We start from the raw sequence: 23,197 nt of genomic DNA on the forward strand, positions 1-23,197 counted from the left end.
AGGTAGTGAGTTGACTACTGAATGGAATTAAAAGGTAAATCAAAAGATGAAGGACTTCTTTAGTGGGGCCATCCAGGTGGAAGCGTGGTCCCAGATAAATCACGCTATCCCTCTTCCCACTGTTCTCCGCCTCCCATATTTTAACATAGGAGAAAGTGGGGTAATGAAATCAAGTATGGCCTGGAGAAGGAAAAGAAGTCAAGAAACTTGAAGGATTCATTAGAAAAAGGTAGAACATCTTAAAGGTAGGATTGGTACGGCATGGTACAGCCTGGTGACTATAAGTAAATTAGGAGCCTGCCGAAGTTACTGATTACCCCAATTTGGGCTGTTTCCTGCCCTGTTCTTTGATGGGTACCTAAGCTATCCCGCACACCGCCTCAGTGTTAAGCCTACTCAAGGTTGGAAACCTTGCAGCTACTCCCTCCCTCCCTTCTCACCCTTGCAATCCCAGAGCCCCACTGCAGACAGTACTAATCAATCAAGATCCTTGTTCCTGCCAATCCTGGACTCGGGTTGAGAAGCCTACGCACATGGTATTCTACGCAACCAATACCAAATTTACCAGAGTCAGTAAGAGAGATAAATCCTATTTGCAATTCTAGGACTCATTCCATTATGTGTCCTATTATTTGTTCAGTAAAGAAAATTACGGCCAATTTACAATATCACATTTCCTCTCATTTTTGTTATTACAATGAGGAAATTATATAACATGCAGCTGCTACCTGTGTCTGAAGATTATTTGCTTCTTGACGGAGGTCTTCAAGTTGGGTGGTATAAGTTTTCAGTTCTTCAGTTGTTGGGTATCTAAAGTTATATATACTCACACTGGGTAGAACACTCATATTTGTGGCAACCTATTTGAAAAAGGGAAACCCTATTACAAACAGTTTGAGATCCTGTGAATGTTAACATAAAACATCAAAAATGCCTGAACATGCTATCTTCCGAGTTTACCTTCTTGGAAAGTGTTTTTTGTCTATCTTGTCATTTATAAGAAAAAAATAATTAAATTAAAATTTAAATATTTTGGACAGCTTTGAAAAGTCATGACAGGCTTTACACAGACACTTGAGGGTCCATTTAGATAACAAAACGAGGGGAAACAAAGTATAATTTGAAAAATAGAATAAAACCACTAATCTTTCAATTTGTAGGGATGCTATCTATCTGTGTTCCAAGGTTAGTTGTTTCTTTTCCCATTTATTGGTAGACTCCTGGCATACAGCCAACTCTTACAATAGAATACAGTCACCTCCAGGGACAGATTTGCATCTTGATTTGTTATTGAAAAGCTAAATAAGTACTGAAAATGAGCTGTGACTTCAGAAGGGAGAATGATTCAGAGTTCACTTCTTTCCCAAACTGGAAAACTAACATATATAAAGGAACAGGATGGGATGGTAGATGACTCTGCTGGGGTGGAAGGGTGGAGAACAAGGGATGTTATTCTATTGCTGGAAAAAGAATGATATATTACATGTTATAGTGTATATGACAAGGAGAAACCAAGACTAAAATCCTACCAATGAATTTGATTCAACTTTAATTGGTCAAATAAGGTTCTTGGTAGAGTAGAAGAGAACAGAAAAGTTCCCACCAGATTGGGGAATTGGGAAACCATTGAAAACCTGTGCTCCGGCAGTTTGAGTGCAAAGTTAAAGGCAGAAGCTTGATTGCTGGGAGCCACGGTGCTATTCTGCTCATGGGCTCCCTGTTTAGAGAGACATCCATCAGTAGCTGGCACAGTATGAATAAACCCTTGTAATCGCAATAATCAGGTGTGATAAGGTGTGCTGGTGAGAATACCTATAGACAGGTACCATTGGCATAGGGGCCAGCACACTGCAGATGCCAAATAATATATATATATATATATATATATATATATATATATATTTTAATGCTTAGCTTTTATTTATTTATTTATGGCTGTGTTGGGTCTTCATTTCTGTGCAAGGGCTTTCTCTAGTTGTGGCAAGGGGGGGCCACTCTTCATCGCGGTGTGTGGGCCTCTCACTATTGCGGCCTCTGTTGTTGAGGAGCACAGGCTCCAGACGCGCAGGCTCAGTAGTTGTGGCTCACGGGCCTAGTTGCTCCACGGCATGTGGGATCTTCCCAGACCAGGGCTCGAACCCGTGTCCCCTGCATTGGCAGGCAGATTCTCAACCACCGTGCCGCCAGGGAAGCCCCCAAATAATATTTTGATGAATGAATGACACTCATATAGCAACGTATCATTTTCAAAGTATTTTTTTACATATATTATTCATTCCTTTATTCATTCAACATATAGTAACCAAGATTTTTTGATGTTCCAGTTACTACTGTGCCAGGCACTCAAATGTGAATCAGGCAGACATGGTCCTTCTTCTCATACCATCTAATGGGGAATACAGACAAATACGCAGGTGTATAGTATAGTAAGAGCTATGATCAGGGAAGCCCAGCATGCTATAGGAGCACAAAAGGGAAGCACTTAATGCAGATTTCCAGGAAGATGAAAAGAGGACAGCTAAGTAAGAAAATCCACCTGGCATCTTTGCCTTCTGAAAATAAATAAACTGCTTTTTGAAAATAATGCAGAACATACACGTGTGTTTAATGAATGCTCGTTGGATTTTCAAAGGTAAACACACTTATTTACACTGTGTGCACATACACACTGACCTGGGGCTGCACAAGCTGAGGTAGAGGGAGCCGAATTTTTGATGAAAGTTCATGATGTAAATATTGCCATTTATCTCCACTTTGGCCCTGGGTTGACAAGATCAAGTCTGGACCATCATTTTCAGGGCTAGATGCCTTACTGCTTTTAAGGGAAAACAAAAGGTGAAAAGACTAATCAACATACAAAAATTTTATTACATTCAGACAATGTTTTATAAGTGATATTAAAAGAAACACTGTTAACTCTCCCAACCACAATACTACCGAACGTTCGATTCTTTAAAAATATTTTACCTCACAGATGTCTGAGTTGTATCTTTATCATGTTGGCGATACTGAGGCCATATTTTGTTAGCATTAAATTCTATGAATTTGATTAAATCTTTCTGTTCCATTGGTTTTAACTCCAGAACCTATAATTGAATAAGATTCAAATAGTCCAATCAATCAAGGTTTTCAGTTAGTACCCAAGGGTTTCTTCTGTTGAGATCAGCTGATTTGGAATCACTTCCTAAATCATTATTTACTATTACTCTTTCTTTCTTGCTTGTTCTTGTTAACTTTTATTTTTCAAAAACTTATTTAAAATATTCACACAATGACCAAGTATTGTTAAATATATGCTACACACATGGAAAACCACCAAAAATATACTAACACATTTTGAAACAATAGGGAAAGAAGTGTTGCAGTTACAGAGGTAAGTTCACCCTGAAGATATTTGCTTAGTTTGATATAAGACGCAAGTTAATAAGGCAGCCAAGTTCCGGTATCCCCAACGGCAGCAGATGAAAGCAAAGCAGCTACTGCAGTAAACGCTCAAAACTCAGAGCTGCTGCACACACAGGAACACTCACACATCACACTTTCTATTCAGTCACGTAAGAAAACACTCCAATGGCCTTTCAGTATTTAGTTCAATGGGAAATTCCATACAGAAAGCTTTATTCTTATCTTTATAACTGTTCGGGGCTGAAATTACCTGTTGCTGCTGGAAATCTTTTTGTCTGCTAAACTGTGGCCTTTCAGTTACAACAGATTCAAATTCAGAAAGGTTATCTGGTTGGAGAACTTTCTGATGCTCGGAAGATTTCTTTAGCATGGTAGAATGCTGCAAAACATTTTATGATGGCAGACTATTTATTTAAAATGGTGACCTATTTCAATTCTAATAATGCGACTACACAATGGAAAAGTTTTATGTGAAGTAAATGACTGTATTTTGTTAATTAAAATAATTATACACTACGATTTAATGTACTTATTTCATAACGACTTCAAAAACCACTATGTTTGATGAAGTGGTCGTTTTATCATTCCTCAACTTAACTCATCCAATGAGTTACTAAAAGCTAGGAAATCTATTGCACTTTTTTACTGAGGACAAAGTGAAATGGATATAAAAAACAGACATGGTATTATGCTTATGAACTCAAATTTCCCCTATGTCTAAAACGTAAGTAGTTGCTTTAAAAGAGAGAGAACATATTAGGATAAAAGGGGATCCATACAGCCTGTGTATTTGGAGCCAATCTTATTTCTGTGAATGTAAGTCCTCTTAAGTAGAAACCACCAACTCATAAGTATGGATGCAAATCTTACATAGTAAGATCCTACTCACAAGATGAACATTTGCATTTATATACACAGAATGCTTTTAAAAGTCACAGCACACTTTAGCTGTATGATACTTTCATCAGTATATGTGAATATTTATAAATGAATAACAAAAAGTACCCTGGAAACAGGTTTTTGTGTTTCTGGTTGTCAAATTTTAATCTTATCTATAAAGGCTTCATTTCTCCAGTCAATCAGAGTCACACAATTCCTTTAAAATATATCCTTCTTTTATGAAGAAGGCTTACAGAGAGCTCATTATCAGCAAGAACAATCAACCCAGTCAAACCAACTCTAACCAAACCAACACCATCACTAAAGACAACCTAGATGGGAAAACTACACAGCGAAATGAAACCAATGACAAAAGCCAGTGTAACCAAGCCTTACAGTTTTAAGAGGCATAATTCTTCCTCACTTACTGTAATTCCTCTGTAGTTGTTTCCTTACTTCCACCCACAGCTCTTTGCTGATGGATCGACCATATGCATGTATCTACGTACATGTTTATACACAGTCATATTTTACCTGGTTCTCGCTGTATTTCTCCTGCAGCATCATCTGGACTTTTTCCAAATTGCACTTCACAGTTTTTAGTTTCAAGGAAAGTGCTTCAGCCTCCTGTTGAGTGGCTCCACTGTCTCCCAGGCCCTGATCTTTGCAATTCTCTAACAGAGAGGCAACCTTGTGCTCAATCTCTGTTAGCATAGCCTAGGAAATAAAATCATTTAATTAATCATAGGTTTGGTCCTAAGCAAATGTTACAGTCTAAAATAAGTTAGATTCACTCTCTCTACCTAAGTGTATATATAAAGTCCTAGAAACACAAGTTGGAAGGGACCCTGGGGAAAGAAAAACAACTTCCACATAATTCCTGTGCTTATCCATAAGGGTACAACCAAACCAACTCCAAATCGGTTGTAAATAAATAAATTGGTTGTAAAATAATCTAAAACAAGTGATTCTATATTCACCTTAGAAAACAGAGCTTAATATATCCATTATAGCATAGTGGTTAAGACCACAGACACAGGAACTAGACTGCCTGGGTTCAGATCTCAGCCCTGCCACTTCGTAGCTGGGAAAATTTGGGCACCTTATACTGTATGGTTGTGCCTCTAGTCATCTGCAAAATGGGGATAATAACAGAACTTACCTCCTGAGGTCACTTTGAGAAGCTAGAGTTAAATCCACATACTTTGGCCAGGGCTTGATACGTAGTCTGTGCCAACTATTATTTTTTTCCCCACCTTCCTAAACTTTTTCTATTGCAATCCAAGTGCTGAGTAGTAATAAAAAAAGAATTCTTTGAAAATTCTTTCCTTTGCTCTTTTCCTTCGCTTTCTCAAGCCAAATAAGCTTCCCAAATATCAGAAGACGACTACAGAAGACATAATTTAGAACCTAAAACACTTAGTCATTGATACAACTGGCCAACTTACACCCGGATCTAAAAATAAATCAGGAGGATGAAGTAAGTTTCCCAGTAAGTCACCATCATTGTTTTCCTCCGAACAGATCAAGTTTGCCCTCTCCTGGGGCTCAGGAGCCCCAAAAGTCATGTCAACTGGCTGGGCACACGAGTGTAGCAGCAGCATTCAGCCTTACATGCCGGCACTGTGAATGCTTGGGCTAAAATAGTGTGTGACTATGAACAAGTTCAGTTCTTTGAGAGAAACTTAAGGAAGAACTCTATTCTTAAAACAAATTTTCACATAACAAACTTATAACTTTTCCATTCAAGCAAATTACTTGTATCCTCTATAATATAGACTCTTCTAAGCTTAAACAATATGTACTTATAGATTTTAAAGTGGCTATAAACAAAGTATACTATAATTTTGCACTCTTTTTCTCCATTTAGCTATTTTATGTATACATTTTCATGTGTCTACATACATATACTTCATGATTCCTATTTTAATAGCCACAAGTCAATACTCTATAATTCTCTTAATCTCCCTATTGTTAAGCCTTTCAACTGCTTCCAGGGCTTCACTTCTGTAATCAATGCAGCCATAAATATTCTTCTCCTTTTGGGTTATTTTCAGAGGGTAAATTTAAAGTAATGGGATTATTAGGTCAAAGAAGATGGACATCTTATCTGCTGACAGCTGACTCCCCAAAACATTGAACCAATCAGACAGACATTAGTGGATCTATTTCTCCAGAGTTTTCCAGGATGGTATAATTTTTGTCAAGGTAATGTAGGAACAAAACAACAGCTGTTTTGATTCACAAGTCTTTAATAATCAAGGCTAAACATTCTTCTCAAATATTAAATTACTGAATATAATTTTTTCTTGACCGATCTGTTTGCTCCTGTCCTTTGGACATTTTCCCTCTGGCAATTCAGTGTTTTTACAGACCACTGTAAGGCTTTTTATGTGTTTCAAAGTTAAACTGTATGTGTCGTGGTGTTATATAAATAAGCCAAAGTTGGCCCCTGTATATTGACCCATATGTTGTTCATTTCTTCACAGCAGAAATATCAGCTCACATTTCACTAGTGTCAGACTCAAAACTGGACCCCCACATCTGTTAGCCATGGTTAAGACAAACTTTGGTGCTCTAAAGACCCCAGCCTCTGCTATCCTTCAGAGCTCTCTGGCATCACCTAGACACGAGCCCCTCTGGACTGCCCATCTTCTGGGAGTTCCATCGTCTCTTCCCTTCCGGGTGGTGGCCCCACCCTCACTCCTTGCCAAAGCCTCTGGAAGGTCCCCTGCCATGCAAGACTTTCCAGTCCCTCCAGGTCCCACCAAAACGCTTTATTTGGTCCCACCAAATAAAGCTCATTGCGAGCTACTGCCACCTTGCGGTCCTGTTTTTTCCTTGAGCAGCTCTCACATCCTTGAACTCACTACAAGTGGCCCAAGGACCAGATTTTGGTAATGATTAAGGAATTGGCTCTGGGGGTCTACCCAGTCAGCAGGACAATCAATTGGCAGATGGCTTCTGAATGGCCTTAAGTGGCTAGGTCTCAACATCTGGAATACTGCAGGTTCAGATTAGAGTAGCACTGCTCTGTGCTGAATTACTCTGTCTTCTCCAGACTCTCAAGCACCTCATCAGCTAGATCATGCAGTAGTGCCAGTATTTGAGTGAATCCGCCCTCGGAGCTGACTTTTGGGGTGAGAAGTGCTGAGCTGCCCAAGGAAGGAAGTCCAGCTTGCTTACCTGGGTCCCACTGGACAGGCACCGGATGTTGTAAAGACTGTGAGTCTGAATGGAAAAAGGGGAGGAGTGCCGGCCTCGGGCCAAGGTGGGTCTTCCCCAACCCCATAACGGGATATAGTGGGTAGAGCTCCCTGTGGGCTGGCCAGTGACTTGGGTTACTCTGAGAGGAAGTCCTTGTCCCTGGGACCACGGCAAGCGAGCCAATCTGGCCAAGGCAGGTCTTAAGTGCCTTTAGGGGAGGCGCCTCGGCTGGACTGGGCTGGGCTGGGCTGGGCTGGGCTGGACTGGGCTGGGCTGGGCTGGGCTGGGCTGTCGTGTGTGAAGCTCAATTATGCTCCTGCAGTGTTGTCAGTCTCGCCCCTCCCTGAAGGGGTACAGAGATCCCAACCTCTGGGCTATGCCAGCAAATGTCACTCAAAATGACTCCCAGGCAAGGAAGTTTACATTCCTGCCCCTCCCCAGCAAGAGCAGGAGCATTTGTAATAACACGGCAGCAAAGCCCTTTTATATTGTATCTGCAATCCTGCAAATCAGGATATTCATTTTCATTTCTGATGAATGAAAATTCAAAGAATTTAATATTATGCATAAAACTAGTATTTATTGAGCACTTTATATATACTTCATACACCAGACACTGATTTAGATAATTTATCTCATTTAATCCTGACAAAGTCTTAGGAGATAACCTACTCTATGAGGAAAATGAGGTGAGAAGTTAACTCCTACCAGTTCACAGTTAATGACTGGATCTGAACTCTAGATTCTGAGATCTTACCCACTACTATCTCCCCAAATACTCTGCTTACGTAAATCATTTCAAAGAACTATCCTGAGAACAAAAAGTTGAGGCCAAGATAAACATAGGGGTCAGAGTAACAGGAAGAATCACACTGTCGCTTTAAAAGAAACTCACCCAGTCTTAGAAGGTGATTGGCGAAGAGGCAGACCACGAGCTCAGACCCATTAGGCTTACCTGGCACCCTACCAGCTGCTGTTCCACCACCTGCTGCATGTCTGCATCTAACGTTTCTGGCTCGAATGCCACGTTGGCTTGCTGCAGCCACAGCTCCAGCTCAGCCACCTGGTTCTTGCAGACATGGAGGACTTCCGCAGGCTTGGGCCTTGCTTTCTCCACTGTGGCCTCAAAAGCTCCTTGCTCATCAGAAAAGCCCGGAGCTGCAAGCTTGATAGGAGGTGTGGTACCCTATGATAAATCCAAAGGCAATCCAGCGGTGAAAAGTTAGGAGTCCAAAACGTTCATATTGGGACTTGCAAAGACCTGTGAACTTACAGCATTTCCCCAGTTAAAAGAAAAATAAGGGCAGAACAAGTAAGAAAGAAAAGAAAAAGCCACCTCCACAGGCATAGCAATGATCACGTGACCTGGCGCCCCAGGTTTCCAAGCAGCTGATCTGCAGGTACACAGGTACAGAGTTCCTAGGCACAGAGGACGCAAACAGGCTTGCAGTTCATTAAACCGTGGGTCCCAGGAGACAGGTGAGTGTGAGCGAGAGGGTGTGCATGTGGGTGTGGGTGTCTGAAACATTTCAGCGAATTGGCCGGTGTTTAAAGTTGCATGATGCATGATTAAGCAATGCTTACATTGTTGTGCACTCTGTTCAAACACGAAAAAGATCTTTACACACTGGCAGGGATACAAGGAAATATACCTCACACGTTTAACATCTTCTCAAGTAGTTTAGATTATAAAATATTTTAGCTTCCCCCCCACCCCCACTAGTACTTATCTAAACTTCTCCCTATTAAAAATAACTTGAGTCAAGTGATAAGCTTCACTGGGGTAATTTGGAAACTTTGCTCCTATTCTTCAGAGTGTCTCTAAAACTACTTTTCACCTTCTAAATACTCAAATATTACTGAGTTAAGGACTAGATGCTTATAGTATAGTATAGAGAAAGTATGATGTGTGATGTGTTCTTTTTAATATTGAAACACCTAGGTTGCTTATCGATCCGATAGAAAAATTTCTCCCAGGTACCAAGGGAGAGTATTCTAGTAATTATATAATAGATACTTTCAATTTGGAGGCAAAAGATGAATTGATACAGAGATATATTTGCTTCCCACATCTTTTTCCAGAATAGTGAAAGAGTATTGTCGACCCCTCCAGAGGAATTTCTTTAGGAATAAGGATCTGTGTTTTGCTCTACAAAATTAGTGATCTCCGTAAATATTTTATTCATTCTGAGTATGATGAAATGACAATGTTTTCTACATAAGGCTTTGCTAACTCCATCTCAGCATCTAATAAGGCACTATTTTGGCTAACTGAGAAATGGGAGTGGCTCACAAATGTGAGCAATATGCAACTCAAATGCGTATTTCCTAATATTTGTGGAATTTCGTTTAAACATAGAACTTTCAGTACAACAGAAGCAGACGAAATTGGTATGTGGTAACAAAAATATGCAGGGTATGAAAATACCACTCATTTTCACACACAATGATGAGGCTTATGAAAGCTGGTTTGGCAGAAGGGTCCTCTGAGTTGGACTCGTTCCCCTTGACCATCTATTAACTTCACATATGTTTGCCTTTTCTGCCAAAATGCTATTTCTCCCCTGCCTTCATCAGTGTTTTCTTCAAGAATCACCTTCCTAAGGAAGTCTTCCCATTGCCTTGCTTTCTCTGAAGTTCACATACAGATCTATATTTAGATTCACCTGCTTCAATTTTCTTTTTTAATTCTGATCTTTAAAAAAGCAACAGGGCTTCCCTGGTGGCGCAGTGGTTGAGAGTCCGCCTGCCGATGCAGGGGACACGGGTTCATGCCCCGGTCCGGGAAGATCCCACATGCCGCGGAGCGGCTGCACCCGTGAGCCATGGCCGCTGAGCCTGCGCATCCGGAGCCTGTTGCTCCGCAACGGGAGAGACCACAACAGTGAGAGGCCCGCGTACCGCAAAATAAATAAATAAATAAATAAATAAATAAATAAATAAATAAAAAAGCAACAGATATGTGATTTTACTGCCAGACACCAATTTCTAGTTATCTGATTGTTTTCTAGCTTTCAGATATTTCTATCTTAGTGGCAAAGATTTTGGGATCCTCTTGTCACCTGAGATAACAACCTGTTGATACTGATTGATTAATTAATTAATTAATCTTCAATAACAGATTTACCATCTGCCTTGCTTATTTCCTCAAAAACATTCGAGCACCTATATCTGCCACACAGATGTAGAAAAATGACAATATTTAATTTCTTAGCTTTCTCACTAACTCACTGAGTTAATGAGGAAATAAGGAAGCTGGATAACTGATCTCGGCTTTATTTGCTAGTTATTTGAACCTGAAAAGAATCCAAAGGTGACAGAAGAAAAAAAGATTATTTGTAACTGTAGAACTTCAATACCTGAAGGTGGCCTGGAGAATGTGCCAGGAATCGGTTCACTCACCTCTTTTTATAGTTACAGAAATCCAAGTACATTTAATGTTTAATCGGTTCACACCCCTCCCATCCCACCACATTGCTTCTGAGAAGCTCAGGCCCAGATATAAATTACTTGCCCAAGGTCACACAGCTCTGAGATCTTTTGATTCTGAGTCCACAGTTTTTTTCCATAATAGCACCCCTGCTGAATATCTTCTCCAAACGATAACCCCAAATTCTAAACGTATTTAAATGAAAGTTTTATGACTGCACATTTTGGAGGGCTAAAAGAGTATGACCACAGGTATTTCTTGTTAGAGAATTATGTCATCTCTAAAGCATTAATGTAAACTGATAATACCCAAACTTTTATTGGGCTCTAGAGCTAGGCCACTGTGCTAAGACCATCTCATATTTCACAACCCAAACCCATTATTCCCAGTGCACAGATGAGGAAACTGAGGCTTAGAGAAGCTAGTCAAACTGACTATGGTCACACAACGAGTAAGTAGAACCAGAATCCAATCCCTGATTTCATTATGCCTTGGGGTCTACAAGTCCACATTTAAAAAAAAATTTATTTATTATTTATTTATTTATTTTTATTTATTTTTGGCTGTGTCGGGTCTTAGTTGCGGCACGCAGGATATTCGTTGAGGCATGAGGGATCTTTCGTCGAGGCACAGGCTTTTCTCTAGCTGTGGTATACGGCTTTTCTTTCTCTAGTTGCAGCGCACAGGCCCCAGGGCGCATGGGCTCTGTAGTTTGCTGCATGTGGGCTCTCTAGTTGAGGCGCGCGAGCTCAGTAGTTGTGGAGTGCGGGCATAGTTGCCCCGCAGCACGTGGGATCCCAGTTCCCTGACCAGGGATCGAACCCCCACCCCCTGCATTGTAAGGCGGATTCTCTACCACTGGACCACCAGGGAAGTCCCAAGGCTTGACATAATTCTGTCAACCCTCTGGCATCCAAGTTAGCCTCTCAGTTAGTGAATGTTATACTGCTTGATTTCTACATAACGCATCGCTGATCTAAGTAAGATCCATTTAAAAGGCAAATGAATTTTCTGGCTGTAGCTCTATTTCATGCCAAAATACCAACCATCAAAAATATTTTACTGTCAATTCAACGAACAGGTGCACACACCCCACCCCACCCCCCATTTTATAAAATGCAAATCTGCCTGGCTAAAGTGCCTTACCTAAATGCGTTTGCACAAATACTACATATGCCACTGGGATGGTCTGGTGGCGGTTTATTTTGTGAGGCCAAATCTGCCTTGGTTTCACATCTTTCAATACTAAATATTCAAATTAGGAAGGCAGAGTGGAATATTCTGAGTCTGACTCTTACTCCTCCATTTACCAACTGTACTTTTATTCCCTGAATTTTGATTTCCTCATTTGTAAACATATGGCAGGTATTAACCTACCTTATTTAATCTGAGGATTAGACAGCAAATACAAATGCCTTTTATGTAATAGGCAGTTAATCAATCTTAGCTCTCCTCCACTTTCATCGCCCCCATAATGTTACATCTACAGAAGAAAGAAGGAGGTGTTAATGGAAAGGCTAGTTCACCCTCACAAGCGGTGAGTGAGTAAAAAATCTTTAATTGCTCTGTACCACGCTTACTCTCTACGTAAACACCCGATGTCAAATCTTCCTGTGCTCCGGCTTGGTTGTGCACATGAAGATGTTAAAGTTCACAAAGACCTCTTGGTTTGCAATACAAAATATTGCAAAACACAGAGAGCTTGTCATCTCTGGGGGCTAGTCCAGGTATCTGGGCAGTTGGCTTGTCACCAACAGGGACTTACCTCTTGTGTTTGGTTGGGGCTCAGGGAAAATTCTGGGCCTTGCTCAGTGTTTAGTGAGTCTTGTGCAAAAATCCGTGCCGTGGAACTATCACACATGCTTATTTTCCAAGCTGCCTCCTGTAAAGAAAAGAATGAGAGGTCCAGAAAAGTTCCTGCCCTGCTGCCACGCACGTCCCTCTTCCTGGACCTGCTCATGTTACAAATCACCTGCTTAAAAAATGTCTAGAGAAGTCAGGTGCATTGAGAAAAAAAAGTTTGTTTATTAGGCAAAAAAAATCAACTTCCTCAGGTTTGTCTTTATTTTGAAGACTCAAATTCTCTAAAGCTCTGTAGTTAATGAGGGACACATAAGGAATCTAGAGAATTACATATTTAAATGGATAATTAAGAGAATTAAAATTAAATAAGATTATATGATAAAGCCCACATTTCTAATAATAGGGGAAAGATGAATTTTTAAAATTGGGAACAACTATCCTATCCATGAAAAACATGGCTAAATCCTCGCCTCACTACTAACAATGAATTCTAATTGTATGTAATATTTAAATGTAAAAGTTATACCATAAAAATTCTTGAAGAAAATATGAGTGAATCTATTTCTAATCTAGGAGTGGAGAGGGACTTCTAAAGCATGACAATAAAGGAAAAAAATATTAGTATTAACAACATAAATAAAATAACATGCACCATAAAAGACACCATAATCTAAGTTAAAAAAGAAATAACAGACTGGGATAACATCTTGCAAACTGTTAATATCCTTAATATGTTAATTACTGTTATAAATCAATAGGGAAAACATCCCAGTCTGTTTGAAGAAAAAGTCAAATGGTGTGAACAAGTGATTCATAAAAGAAGAATATGAAAGCCAATGAACACCTAAAGAGATACTCAAAATTCTTAGAATATATGCAATTTAAGCCACTGGCTATGTTTGGCTAAGACCGAAAATGTCCAGTATCAGCTTAGGGTCAGGAAAGAGGCATTTCCATGCATTCCTGGTAGAAATAAAATTGATGTACTCTTTCTAGAGGGCAGTTTGACAATGTGTGTCACATTTTAAATGGATGTACACTTTGATCCTAGTAAGCGTAACCCACTTACTAGGTCAGTCAAAGTTAAACAATGGGAAAATGAAATGTACACAAATATTTAACATAATGCAGTGGGAAAAGTGGATGACGTAACTGACCAATCTTGATTGCTCTACTTGCAAGCTGTGTGATCTTGGACAAGTTAACCTGGACTTTCTGAGCCTCATTTACTTCACCTTTAAAGTGAGACTATAACTCAGCTCACTCATTCTTGTGATTATTAAACAAGATGACATATACAAAGCATCTCATAGTTCCTAAGAAAATGTTATTTTCCTGCTCTGCGTACTGAAAACAGTAACTGCTATTAGAAAGTTATGAACCAAAAACCAAAGGTAAAGCTTAGATAAAATTGTAAAGGTAGGTTGGGATCATGATAAGTCTGGAAGTCAGGCTAAGAAGATTGCATTTTATTCAGCAGATAGAATCCAGGAAAGACTTTTAGGAAAAGACATGCTTTTCCTAAAGCATGAACTGCTTTAGGAAAAGCCATCAGTTAATATTGTATAAGACATATAAATGACTAGAGGCTATAAATCCACTTAGAAGGCTACTCTAAAAATCTAGGGAAGAAGTTCACAATTGCCTGGAATAGGAAGATGACAAAAATAATGGGAGGTGAAGAAGGATGTAAAGACTGAATGAACATCACTTGATCAGTGGATATGAAAGGTAAGACAAATGAGGTACCTGAGACGACTCTGAAGTTTGTCTCAGACTCTGAGAAAACAGTGGTGCCACTAACAGACACTGAGGAATTAGGAGGAAGAGGAAGCATTGAAGGAAAGTTGGTAAATGGATTTGAGATGAAGAAAATACATTCAAAAAGAGAAATCTATCTGGAGAGTAGAAATGAGGAACAGATTTATGGGAAAAGTCAAGACTAGAGATTTGATGTGGGAATCCCTGTCATACAGGTGACTACCAAACCTATGAGAGGAGAAGAAATTGCCATGAGAGAAAACACAGAAGAAAGAAGAGGACAAAACACTGGGGGAAATGCCTACCATCACAGAGATGGGGCAAGAGAAGGAGATGGAAGAGGGGCTGCAGGTAGATGAGACAAGAAAGTACAGAATTAAGAAAGCCAAAGAAACACTGCATTTCAAGAAGGAAGAGGTGGTTAGTGCTGAAGAGATCAAGAAGGATTAGGACTAATAAAAGGGCACTTAATTGATATGCAGAAGTCAACAGCAATTTAAGTATAGCAAGGGACAAAATCACGATTACAAAAGGGGCCAAGAAAGAGGAGCACCAAAGTAAAGGCATTTAGCCATAAATGAAAGAGGAAGCACCATGTAATTGATCTGGAAAGCAGGATCAAGAAATTCAATGGAATTCTATCAAACATTTAGAGAAGAGCTATCACCTGTCCTTCTCAAACTCTTCCAAAATACAGCAGAGGGAGGAAAACTCCCAAACTCATTCTACAAGGCCACCATCACCCCGATACCAAAAGCAGACAAAGATGTCATAAAGAAAGAAAACTACAGGCCAATATCACTGATGAACATAGATGCAAAAATCCTCAGCAAAATACTAGCAAACAGAATCCAACAGCACATTGAAAGGATCATACACCATGATCAAGTGGGGTTTATCCCAGGAATGCAAGGATTCTTCAATATACGCAAATCAATCAATGTGATACACCGTATTAACAAATTGAAGAATAAAAACCATATGATCATCTCAATAGATGTAGAAAAAGCTTTCGACAAAATTCAACACCCAATTATGATAAAAACCCTCCAGAAAGTAGGCATAGAGGGAACTTACCTCAACATAATAAAGGCCATATAAGACAAACCCACAGCCAACATCATCCTCAATGGTGAAAAACTGAAACCATTTCCACCAAGAACAGGAATAAGACAAGGTTGCCCACTGTCAGCACTATTATTCAACACTGTTTGGGAAGTTTTAGCCACAGCAATCAGAGAAGAAAAAGAAATAAAAGGAATCCAAATTGGAAAAGAAGAAGTAAAGCTGTCATTCTTTTTAGATGACATGATACTATACATTGAGAATCCTAAACACGCTACCAGGAAACTACTAGAGCTAATCAATGAATTTGGTAAAGTAGCAGGATGCAAAATTAATGCACAGAAATCTCTGGCATTCTTATACACTAATGATGAAAAATCTGAAAGAGAAATTAAGGAAACACTCCCATCTACCACTGTAACAGAAAGAATAAAATACCTACGAATAAACCTACCTAAGGAGACAAAAGACCTGTATGCAGAAAACTATAAGACACTGATGAAAGAAATTAAAGATGATACAAATAGATGGAGAGATATACCATGTTCTTGGATTGGAAGAATCAACACTGTGAAAATGACTCTCCTACCCAAAGCAATCTACAGATTCAATGCAATCCCTATCAAACTACCACTGGCATTTTTCACAGAACTAGAACAAAAAATTGCACAATTTGTATGGAAACACAGGAGACCCCAAATAGCCAAAGCAATCTTGAGAAAGAAAAATGGAGCTAGAGGAATCACACTCCCTGACTTCAGACTATACTACAAAGCTACAGGAATCAAGACAGTATGGTACTGGTACAAAAACAGAAATCTAGATCAATGGAACAGGATGGAAAGCCCAGAGATAAACCCACGCACCTATGGTCGCCTTATCTTTGATAAAGGAGGCAAGAATATACAATGGAAAAAAGACAGCCTCTTCAATAAGTGGTGCTGGGAAAACTGGACAGGTACATGTGAAAGAATGAAATTAGAACACTCCCTAACACCATACACAAAAATAAACTCAAAATGGATTAAAGAACTAAACGTAAGGCCAGACACTATCAAACTCTTAGAGGAAAACATAGGCAGAACACTCTATGACATAAATCACAGCAAGATCCTTTTTGACCCACCTCCTAGAGAAATGGAAATAAAAACAAAAATAAACAAATGGGACCTAATGAAACTTCAAAGCTTTCGCACAGCAAAGGAAACCATCAATAAGACGAAAAGACAATCCTCAGAATGGGAGAAAATATTTGCAAATGAAGCAACTGACAAAGGACTAATCTCCAAGATTTACAAGCAGCTCATACAGCTCAATAACAAAAAAACAAACAACCCAATCCAAAAATGGGCGGAAGACCTAAATAGACATTTCTCCAAAGAAGATATACAGACTGTCAACAAACACATGAAAGAATGCTCAACATCATTAATCATTAGAGAAATGCGAATCAAAACTACAATGAGATATCATCTCACACCAGTCAGAATGGCCATCATCCAAAAATCTAGAAACAATAAATGCTGGAGAGGGTGTGGAGAAAAGGGAACCCTCTTGCACTGCTGGTGGGAATGTGAACTGGTACAGTCACTATGGAGAACAGTATGGAGGTTCCTTAAAAAACTACAAATAGAACTACCATATGACCCAGCAATCCCACTACTGGGCATATACCCTGAGAAAACCATAATTCAAAAAGAGTCATGCACCAAAATGTTCATTGCAGCTCTATTTACAATAGCCCGGAGATGGAAACAACCTAAGTGTCCATCATCGGATGAATGGATAACGAAGATGTGGCACATATATACAATGGAGTATTACTCAGCCATAAAAAGAAACGAAATTGAGCTATTTGTAATGAGGTGGGTAGACCTAGAGTCTGTCATACAGAGTGAAGTAAGTCAGAAAGAGAAAGACAAATACCGTATGCTAACACATATATATGGAATTTAAGAAAAAAAAATGTCATGAAGAACCTAGGGGTAAGACAGGAATAAAGACACAGACCTACTAGAGCATGGACTTGAGGATATGGGGAGGGGGAAGGGTGAGCTGTGACAAAGCGAGAGAGAGGCATGGACATATATACACTACCAAACGTAAGGTAGATAGCTAGTGGGAGGCAGCCGCATAGCACAGGGAGATCAGCTCTGTGCTTTGTGACTGTCTGGAGGGGTGGGATAGGGAAGGTGGGAGGGAGGGAGACGCAAGAGGGAAGAGATATGGGAACATATGTATATGTATAACTGATTCACTTTGTTATAAAACAGAAACTAACACACCATTGTAAAGCAATTATACCCCAATAAAGACGTTAAAATAAAAAATAAAATAAAATAAACAACAAGGTCCTACTGTATAGCACAGGGAACTATATTCAATATCCTGTAATAAACCATAATGGAAAAGAATATGAAAAAGAATATGTATACATATATATGTATAACTGAATCACTTTGTTGTACACCAGAAACAAACACAACATTGTAAATCAACTATACTTCAGTAAAACAATAATTGTTCAAAAAAAAAAATCTACAAACAATAAATGCTGGAGAGGGTGTGGAGAAAAGGGAACACTCTTGCACTGTTGGTGGGAATGTAAATTGATACAGCCACTATGGAGAACAGTATGGAGGTTTTTTAAAAAACTAAAAATAGAACTACCATACAACCCAGCAATCCCAGTACCAGGCATATACCCTGAGAAAACCATAATTCAAAAAGAGTCATGTACCACAATGTTCATTGCGGCTCTATTTACAATAGCCAGGACACGGAAGCAATCTAAGTGTCCATCGACAGACGAATGGATAAAGAAGATGTGGCACATATATACAATGGAATATTACTCAGCCATAAAAAGAAATGAAATTGAGTTATTTGTAGTGAGGTGGATGGATCTAGAGTCTGTCATACAGAGTGAAGTAAGTCAGGAAGAGAAAAACAAATACCATATGCTAACACTTATATACGGAATCTAAAAAAAAAAAAAAGTTCATGAAGAACCTAGGGGCAGGACGGGAATAAAGACGCAGACCTACTAGAGAATGGACTTGAGGACACGGGGAGGGGGAAGGGTAAGCTGGGACAAAGTGAGCGAGTGGCATGTACATATATACACTACCAAATGTAAAACCGATAGCTAGTGGGAAGCAGCCGCATAGCACAGGGAAATCAGCTCGGTGCTTTGTGACCACCTCGAGGGGTGGGATAGGGAGGGTGGGAGGGAGGGGGACACTAGAGGGAAGAGATATGGGGATATATGTATATGTATAGCTGATGCCCTTTGTTATAAAGCAGAAGCTAACACATCGTTGTAAAGCAATTATACTCCAATGAAGATGTAAAAAAAAAAAAAAAAAGAAATTCAATGCATTAAAGTAGCATATTGAGCTCAGTACAGGACCTCAAAATGTAGAAGGTAAAGTTCTTGCTTTTCATGAAACTGTGTCAGGTCTATGCATAAAACTGTGATAGGGCATAACGGAGGTTCAAAATGCTATGGGAAAACAAAGGGAAAGAGGCAGGCAGCTTCTTGGAGGAGGCGGAAGTTGTGATGGGCCTTTGTGGATGGGTAGGAAGGAAGTCCACAGGCAGATATGGAGAGAAGGGCACCCCAGGGAGGCAAAGCACTTTCTGAAGAGATGGTCTGGGCTCTGGGTCCCTCAGCTTGTTCGGAGGGGTAGGGCCATGGGGGAGGGAATTTGTTAGGGAAGGGGAAACTGAATACTTCTGAGGTAGAGAGGAAAGGAAGCTACCAAGAGAAAGAGACTGGAGATGCAGGTACAAGTGTAGCCCCGTGCCAGAGAGGAATGAAAGGACTGGCCTGGGAGCTGGGGGAGGGGTCAGCCCTGGTCAGGAGGCAGGCGCGGGAGGTGTGTGGATCATAATGATGAAGAGATCTTTCAGGAGCAAGGGAAAAACATCATCTTCACATCAGCATGTAATAATGATTTTCTAAAGTGAGGGCATTTGCCCTCTATTTTGAGAGACTGGAGAAGGTTTAGAAGGTCATAAGGAGGAAAAAGACTTATTAATTTACCTTCCATGCTACTTTGTCCAAAAAGAGAATGATGGGGAGACCTCTCACCCCAACTGCTCCCCAAAGAGTGGCATGTTAAATGCTTTAACCACTATGGTAAACCTTTTAGGTGCTCCTTTCAGTTATGTTTTGTCAGTTTGGATTTTCACACATGGAGTGTTTCTCAGCAAAATACTCTCCTATTATCACTAAGTGCACAAAAGAAATGCAAGTAATAGGTAAGTACTCAGCTGTCTTTGCTTTGTGCAGAGGTAACACTGAGAAGCTTAAAAAAATTTCAACCCACGTAGGTTCCCTCCTGAAGCATTCTTTCAATAAGAAATTCTTTGCTTTGGCTTACTATCCCTGCCCATCCCCAGCCCCAACAAATATGATATGTCCAGTATTACCTGAACCATCGTTCCAGAGGACGAGGATGCCCTGTCTTCCTCCACATCCTTGTCATGTTTCCAGAGTAAAGATGGGGACCCGGAAGGTGGTTCTGCTTTCTTATCTCCACTCTGACACAGCAATCAATTGATTAGCAAAGGGAGGTGATTTCCTACCATCATAACAGCATCTTCCTCATCTCTTTTATATGACTCAGCTTACCAGGTAGTATAACCGCAGCCCTTAATTCCACCCATCCCCCATTTGTCATCGATTTCTTTGGCTAACTACATCACAGGAGTCCAAATGTGGTTGCTCTTCCTAAAGCCTAAAAAATATTCTTATAAGTTGGGATTCAGCTCATGTCACACAAAGGGGATCTTTAAAACCATGCTTTAGGAATTTGATCTGCTTTGGTACATGTAACCTCAAATGCTATCTTTAAAATAACAGCCTGATGAACATGTATTTTTTGATCTCTGTCAAAGACAAACAATGAATACTATAAACATATCAGTTCAGAGGCAAATACAGGTCTCAAATTAGAACTGCACTGAAGTGCACTCTTTTTTTTGGTCTTGGTACCTCCTCCACTCTCACAATTCTCTGTTGTGAAGAGGCATAATCAGATCATAAAGTTGTCTGATGGTCAGAGCGTGTAATAAGCCTCACTTCTCCTTGTCCGACCACTCAGCCCCACGTATCCTAGTGATACACTGAAGGACAACAGGCTGTTCTGTGTGACCGTGGAGCTACTGAACAATCTATAAAACGAGCAGGGAGAATGTCTGGTGGCTACGTGTGAGACATTAAAAACTGTAAATTGCTGCAATTTTCTTCCCTTTCGCACAAGACCCACTATCACTTTAATTCTTAAAGTATGAAATGGAAATTGATATCAGGAAAGACAACTGGTAAAGGTCTCATCCAACCAGTTCTGATGGAGTAATAAGGATTCATAGTAGGGTTAGTTGCTAATACCATTCTTTGTGTCCTTGGCAATGCTGTTTCAGACTAAAAAAAGTAATTCAAATATGGAAAGATAAAGTTCTATAAAGCACACCAGGAGTGCCAACCAAACAGCAGAGAAAGTACTCAAAACTCCAGAGAAAGTACTCAGAAGTCAGGATACAACAAAGAATTTCATCTTCTCCCTTCTGCCAACAAGTGTGTCTGAATTACATTTATTCCACTCTGGCCTGAAGTAGGTTTAGATGCACTTAAACATTAATAACATAAGACAACTACTTCAATCACCCTTACAAACTACCAGCATTGAATTTAAAAATCCTTACGTTTCCATTCATTTTAAGATCTTCTCATTGACCTTTTAGAGACTACTGTTCTAACAAACTTGAACGAGAAAATCATTTTCCTTACTTCGCTCTTCAGGGAGCTTTCTTCCGCCTCTTCCTCGACGGCTGGCAGGAAGAACATGGAGCCCGTTCTGTTCAACTGAAAGGCACAGCACAAAGACTTGCAGCCGGGTTGCCGTTCAACGTCACCAGGATCCTGGCCTGGCCGCATTTTTATGTAGCTAATTTTTTACTGACTTTATCCAAGATGCCCACCCACACAAGAAGCCTCGGGGTCTAGCGACTCTCAGCTCATCCAGCTGAATATCATGACTCACTCAAATCTTAGATCTCTTTCATTTGCACTGCCTTCTGTGGCCCCTCATCAAACAATTCAAGAATGTGATTCATTGATGTGGATTCAGAGTGGGCTTAGAGAGGTGCTGGGCCCGTTTTTGAGTTTGCAATGGGCTGTTTAGTAGGAAGATACTTCAAAGGGTAAATGCCACCCACCTACCCATGGAATTTCATAAGCACCTCCTTAAGTAACTTGTGCATAAGAATTCTGGGTTGAGTCCAGAACAGACACACCCTAAGGATTAATATTCACTAGTGAATAGTCTCAGGCAGAGTATTTCCACTTTTAAAAATTCCTTTACTATAGGCCATATACATAGATGCCACAGGCCTTCCAGGTGAAAAATACTACCAATTTAAAGCTCTTGTGGAATGTGGGACCAGCATTAACTAATGTCATACCCACCTTCCATTCAGAAGCATCCCTCTCAGCCCCTCCATCCTCGTCTGATGCTCTGGCTGACAGCATTTCCTCTTCTAATTCTTGCTGTTTTTGCTGAAAATGCTGGTGAAGTTTTAGTACAGCAGCCTTCAAGTCCACCAACAGGTCTTCTTTTTTCTGGTTCAAGCTCAGAATCTGCTTTTCCGTACCTTCGATTTCTCCCTGCGCAGAAAGAGTGTTTGCATTCCTTTGGGACGTCTGATACCTTTGCCACAGGAGCCTACTTCAATCGGTACAAGGGATGAAGATTTTTCTATGCTGTGCAGTTGGCAGAGGCAGGAGCCAGTCCCTGGTACAGTATAGCGCCTCTCTACCCGGACTGTGTTTCTAAATGACCTGGGGTGGGTTTATAAGCTCCCTTATAGGATGCCTTAGCCTCACCCGACACCTTGTCAATCAATCTCTAGGGGTCAAGCGGTGGCTCAGAAATTTGTAACAATCTCCACAGGTGACTGTGGTGTGCAGCCAGGGTTGCCACAGGACTGACTGACCAGAATCCGCAGGGTCAGGGGCCATGAACCTGCACTTTAACAAGTTTCCAGAAGATTTGTACGCAGACTAATGTTTGGGAACCGCTGAGAGAAAACGAGGCTAGAAATCTCACACTTTTATTATCACTTTTGAAGTCTTCTTTAGTATTACTAAATACATTTACTTTTTTCTCACAGCCAAAGCATCCTAACAAATGGGAATAAATAAGCCAACAAGGGCACTGTGAAGTGTAACTTGTTATGGGAATGATGAACAGATGATTCCAAGCTTTAAAAGATTACTTTAGGGCTTCCCTGGTGGCGCAGTGGTTGAGAGTCCGCCTGCCGATGCACGGGACACGGGTTCGTGCCCCGGTCCGGGAGGATCCCACATGCCGCGGAGCGGCTGGGCCCGTGAGCCATGGCCGCTGAGCCTGCGCGTCCGGAGGCTGTGCTCCGCAACGGGAGAGGCCACAACAGTGAGAGGCCCGCGTACCACCAAAAAAAAAAAGATTACTTTAAAATTTTGGATGATTGACAACGTGGGAATAAAATTTCTTATACATGGTAGAAGTACAGATGCCCACTGTCTATCTAAAAGGATTATAGGATTATAGAATCCTAGATTTGGAGGAAATATCAGGTGTCGTCTTGTCTGGCATCTTC

At 40.3% G+C, this 23,197-nt stretch overlaps 1 protein-coding gene across 10 annotated transcripts in view; it reads right to left on the bottom strand.

Annotated features, from left to right (window-relative positions):
- Window positions 1-23,197, bottom strand: part of SYNE2 (spectrin repeat containing nuclear envelope protein 2) — a 331,838-nt gene that overhangs the window by 90,431 nt on the left and 218,210 nt on the right. For 7 of the 10 annotated variants that reach the window (XR_012329953.1, XM_019922908.3, XM_019922901.3 and 4 more), the window contains 10 exons: window positions 22,026-22,223; window positions 21,348-21,422; window positions 19,988-20,098; window positions 12,687-12,803; window positions 8,447-8,677; window positions 4,819-5,001; window positions 3,656-3,784; window positions 2,968-3,086; window positions 2,674-2,815; window positions 729-860 (listed from right to left, as the gene is read on the bottom strand). Coding sequence is in view for 9 of the 10 variants with exons in the window: in XM_019922908.3 (XP_019778467.2) it covers window positions 729-860; window positions 2,674-2,815; window positions 2,968-3,086; window positions 3,656-3,784; window positions 4,819-5,001; window positions 8,447-8,677; window positions 12,687-12,803; window positions 19,988-20,098; window positions 21,348-21,422; window positions 22,026-22,223 (1,437 nt within the window). In the remaining variant the exon portion in view is untranslated. The remainder of the gene's footprint in view (window positions 1-728; window positions 861-2,673; window positions 2,816-2,967; window positions 3,087-3,655; window positions 3,785-4,818; window positions 5,002-8,446; window positions 8,678-12,686; window positions 12,804-19,987; window positions 20,099-21,347; window positions 21,423-22,025; window positions 22,224-23,197) is intronic. The other 3 variants (XM_019922869.3, XM_073800386.1, XM_019922894.3) reach the window with 3 other exon arrangements.

This window comes from Tursiops truncatus, chromosome 2, assembly GCF_011762595.2.
Source record: "Tursiops truncatus isolate mTurTru1 chromosome 2, mTurTru1.mat.Y, whole genome shotgun sequence".
NCBI lineage: Eukaryota > Metazoa > Chordata > Mammalia > Artiodactyla > Delphinidae > Tursiops > Tursiops truncatus.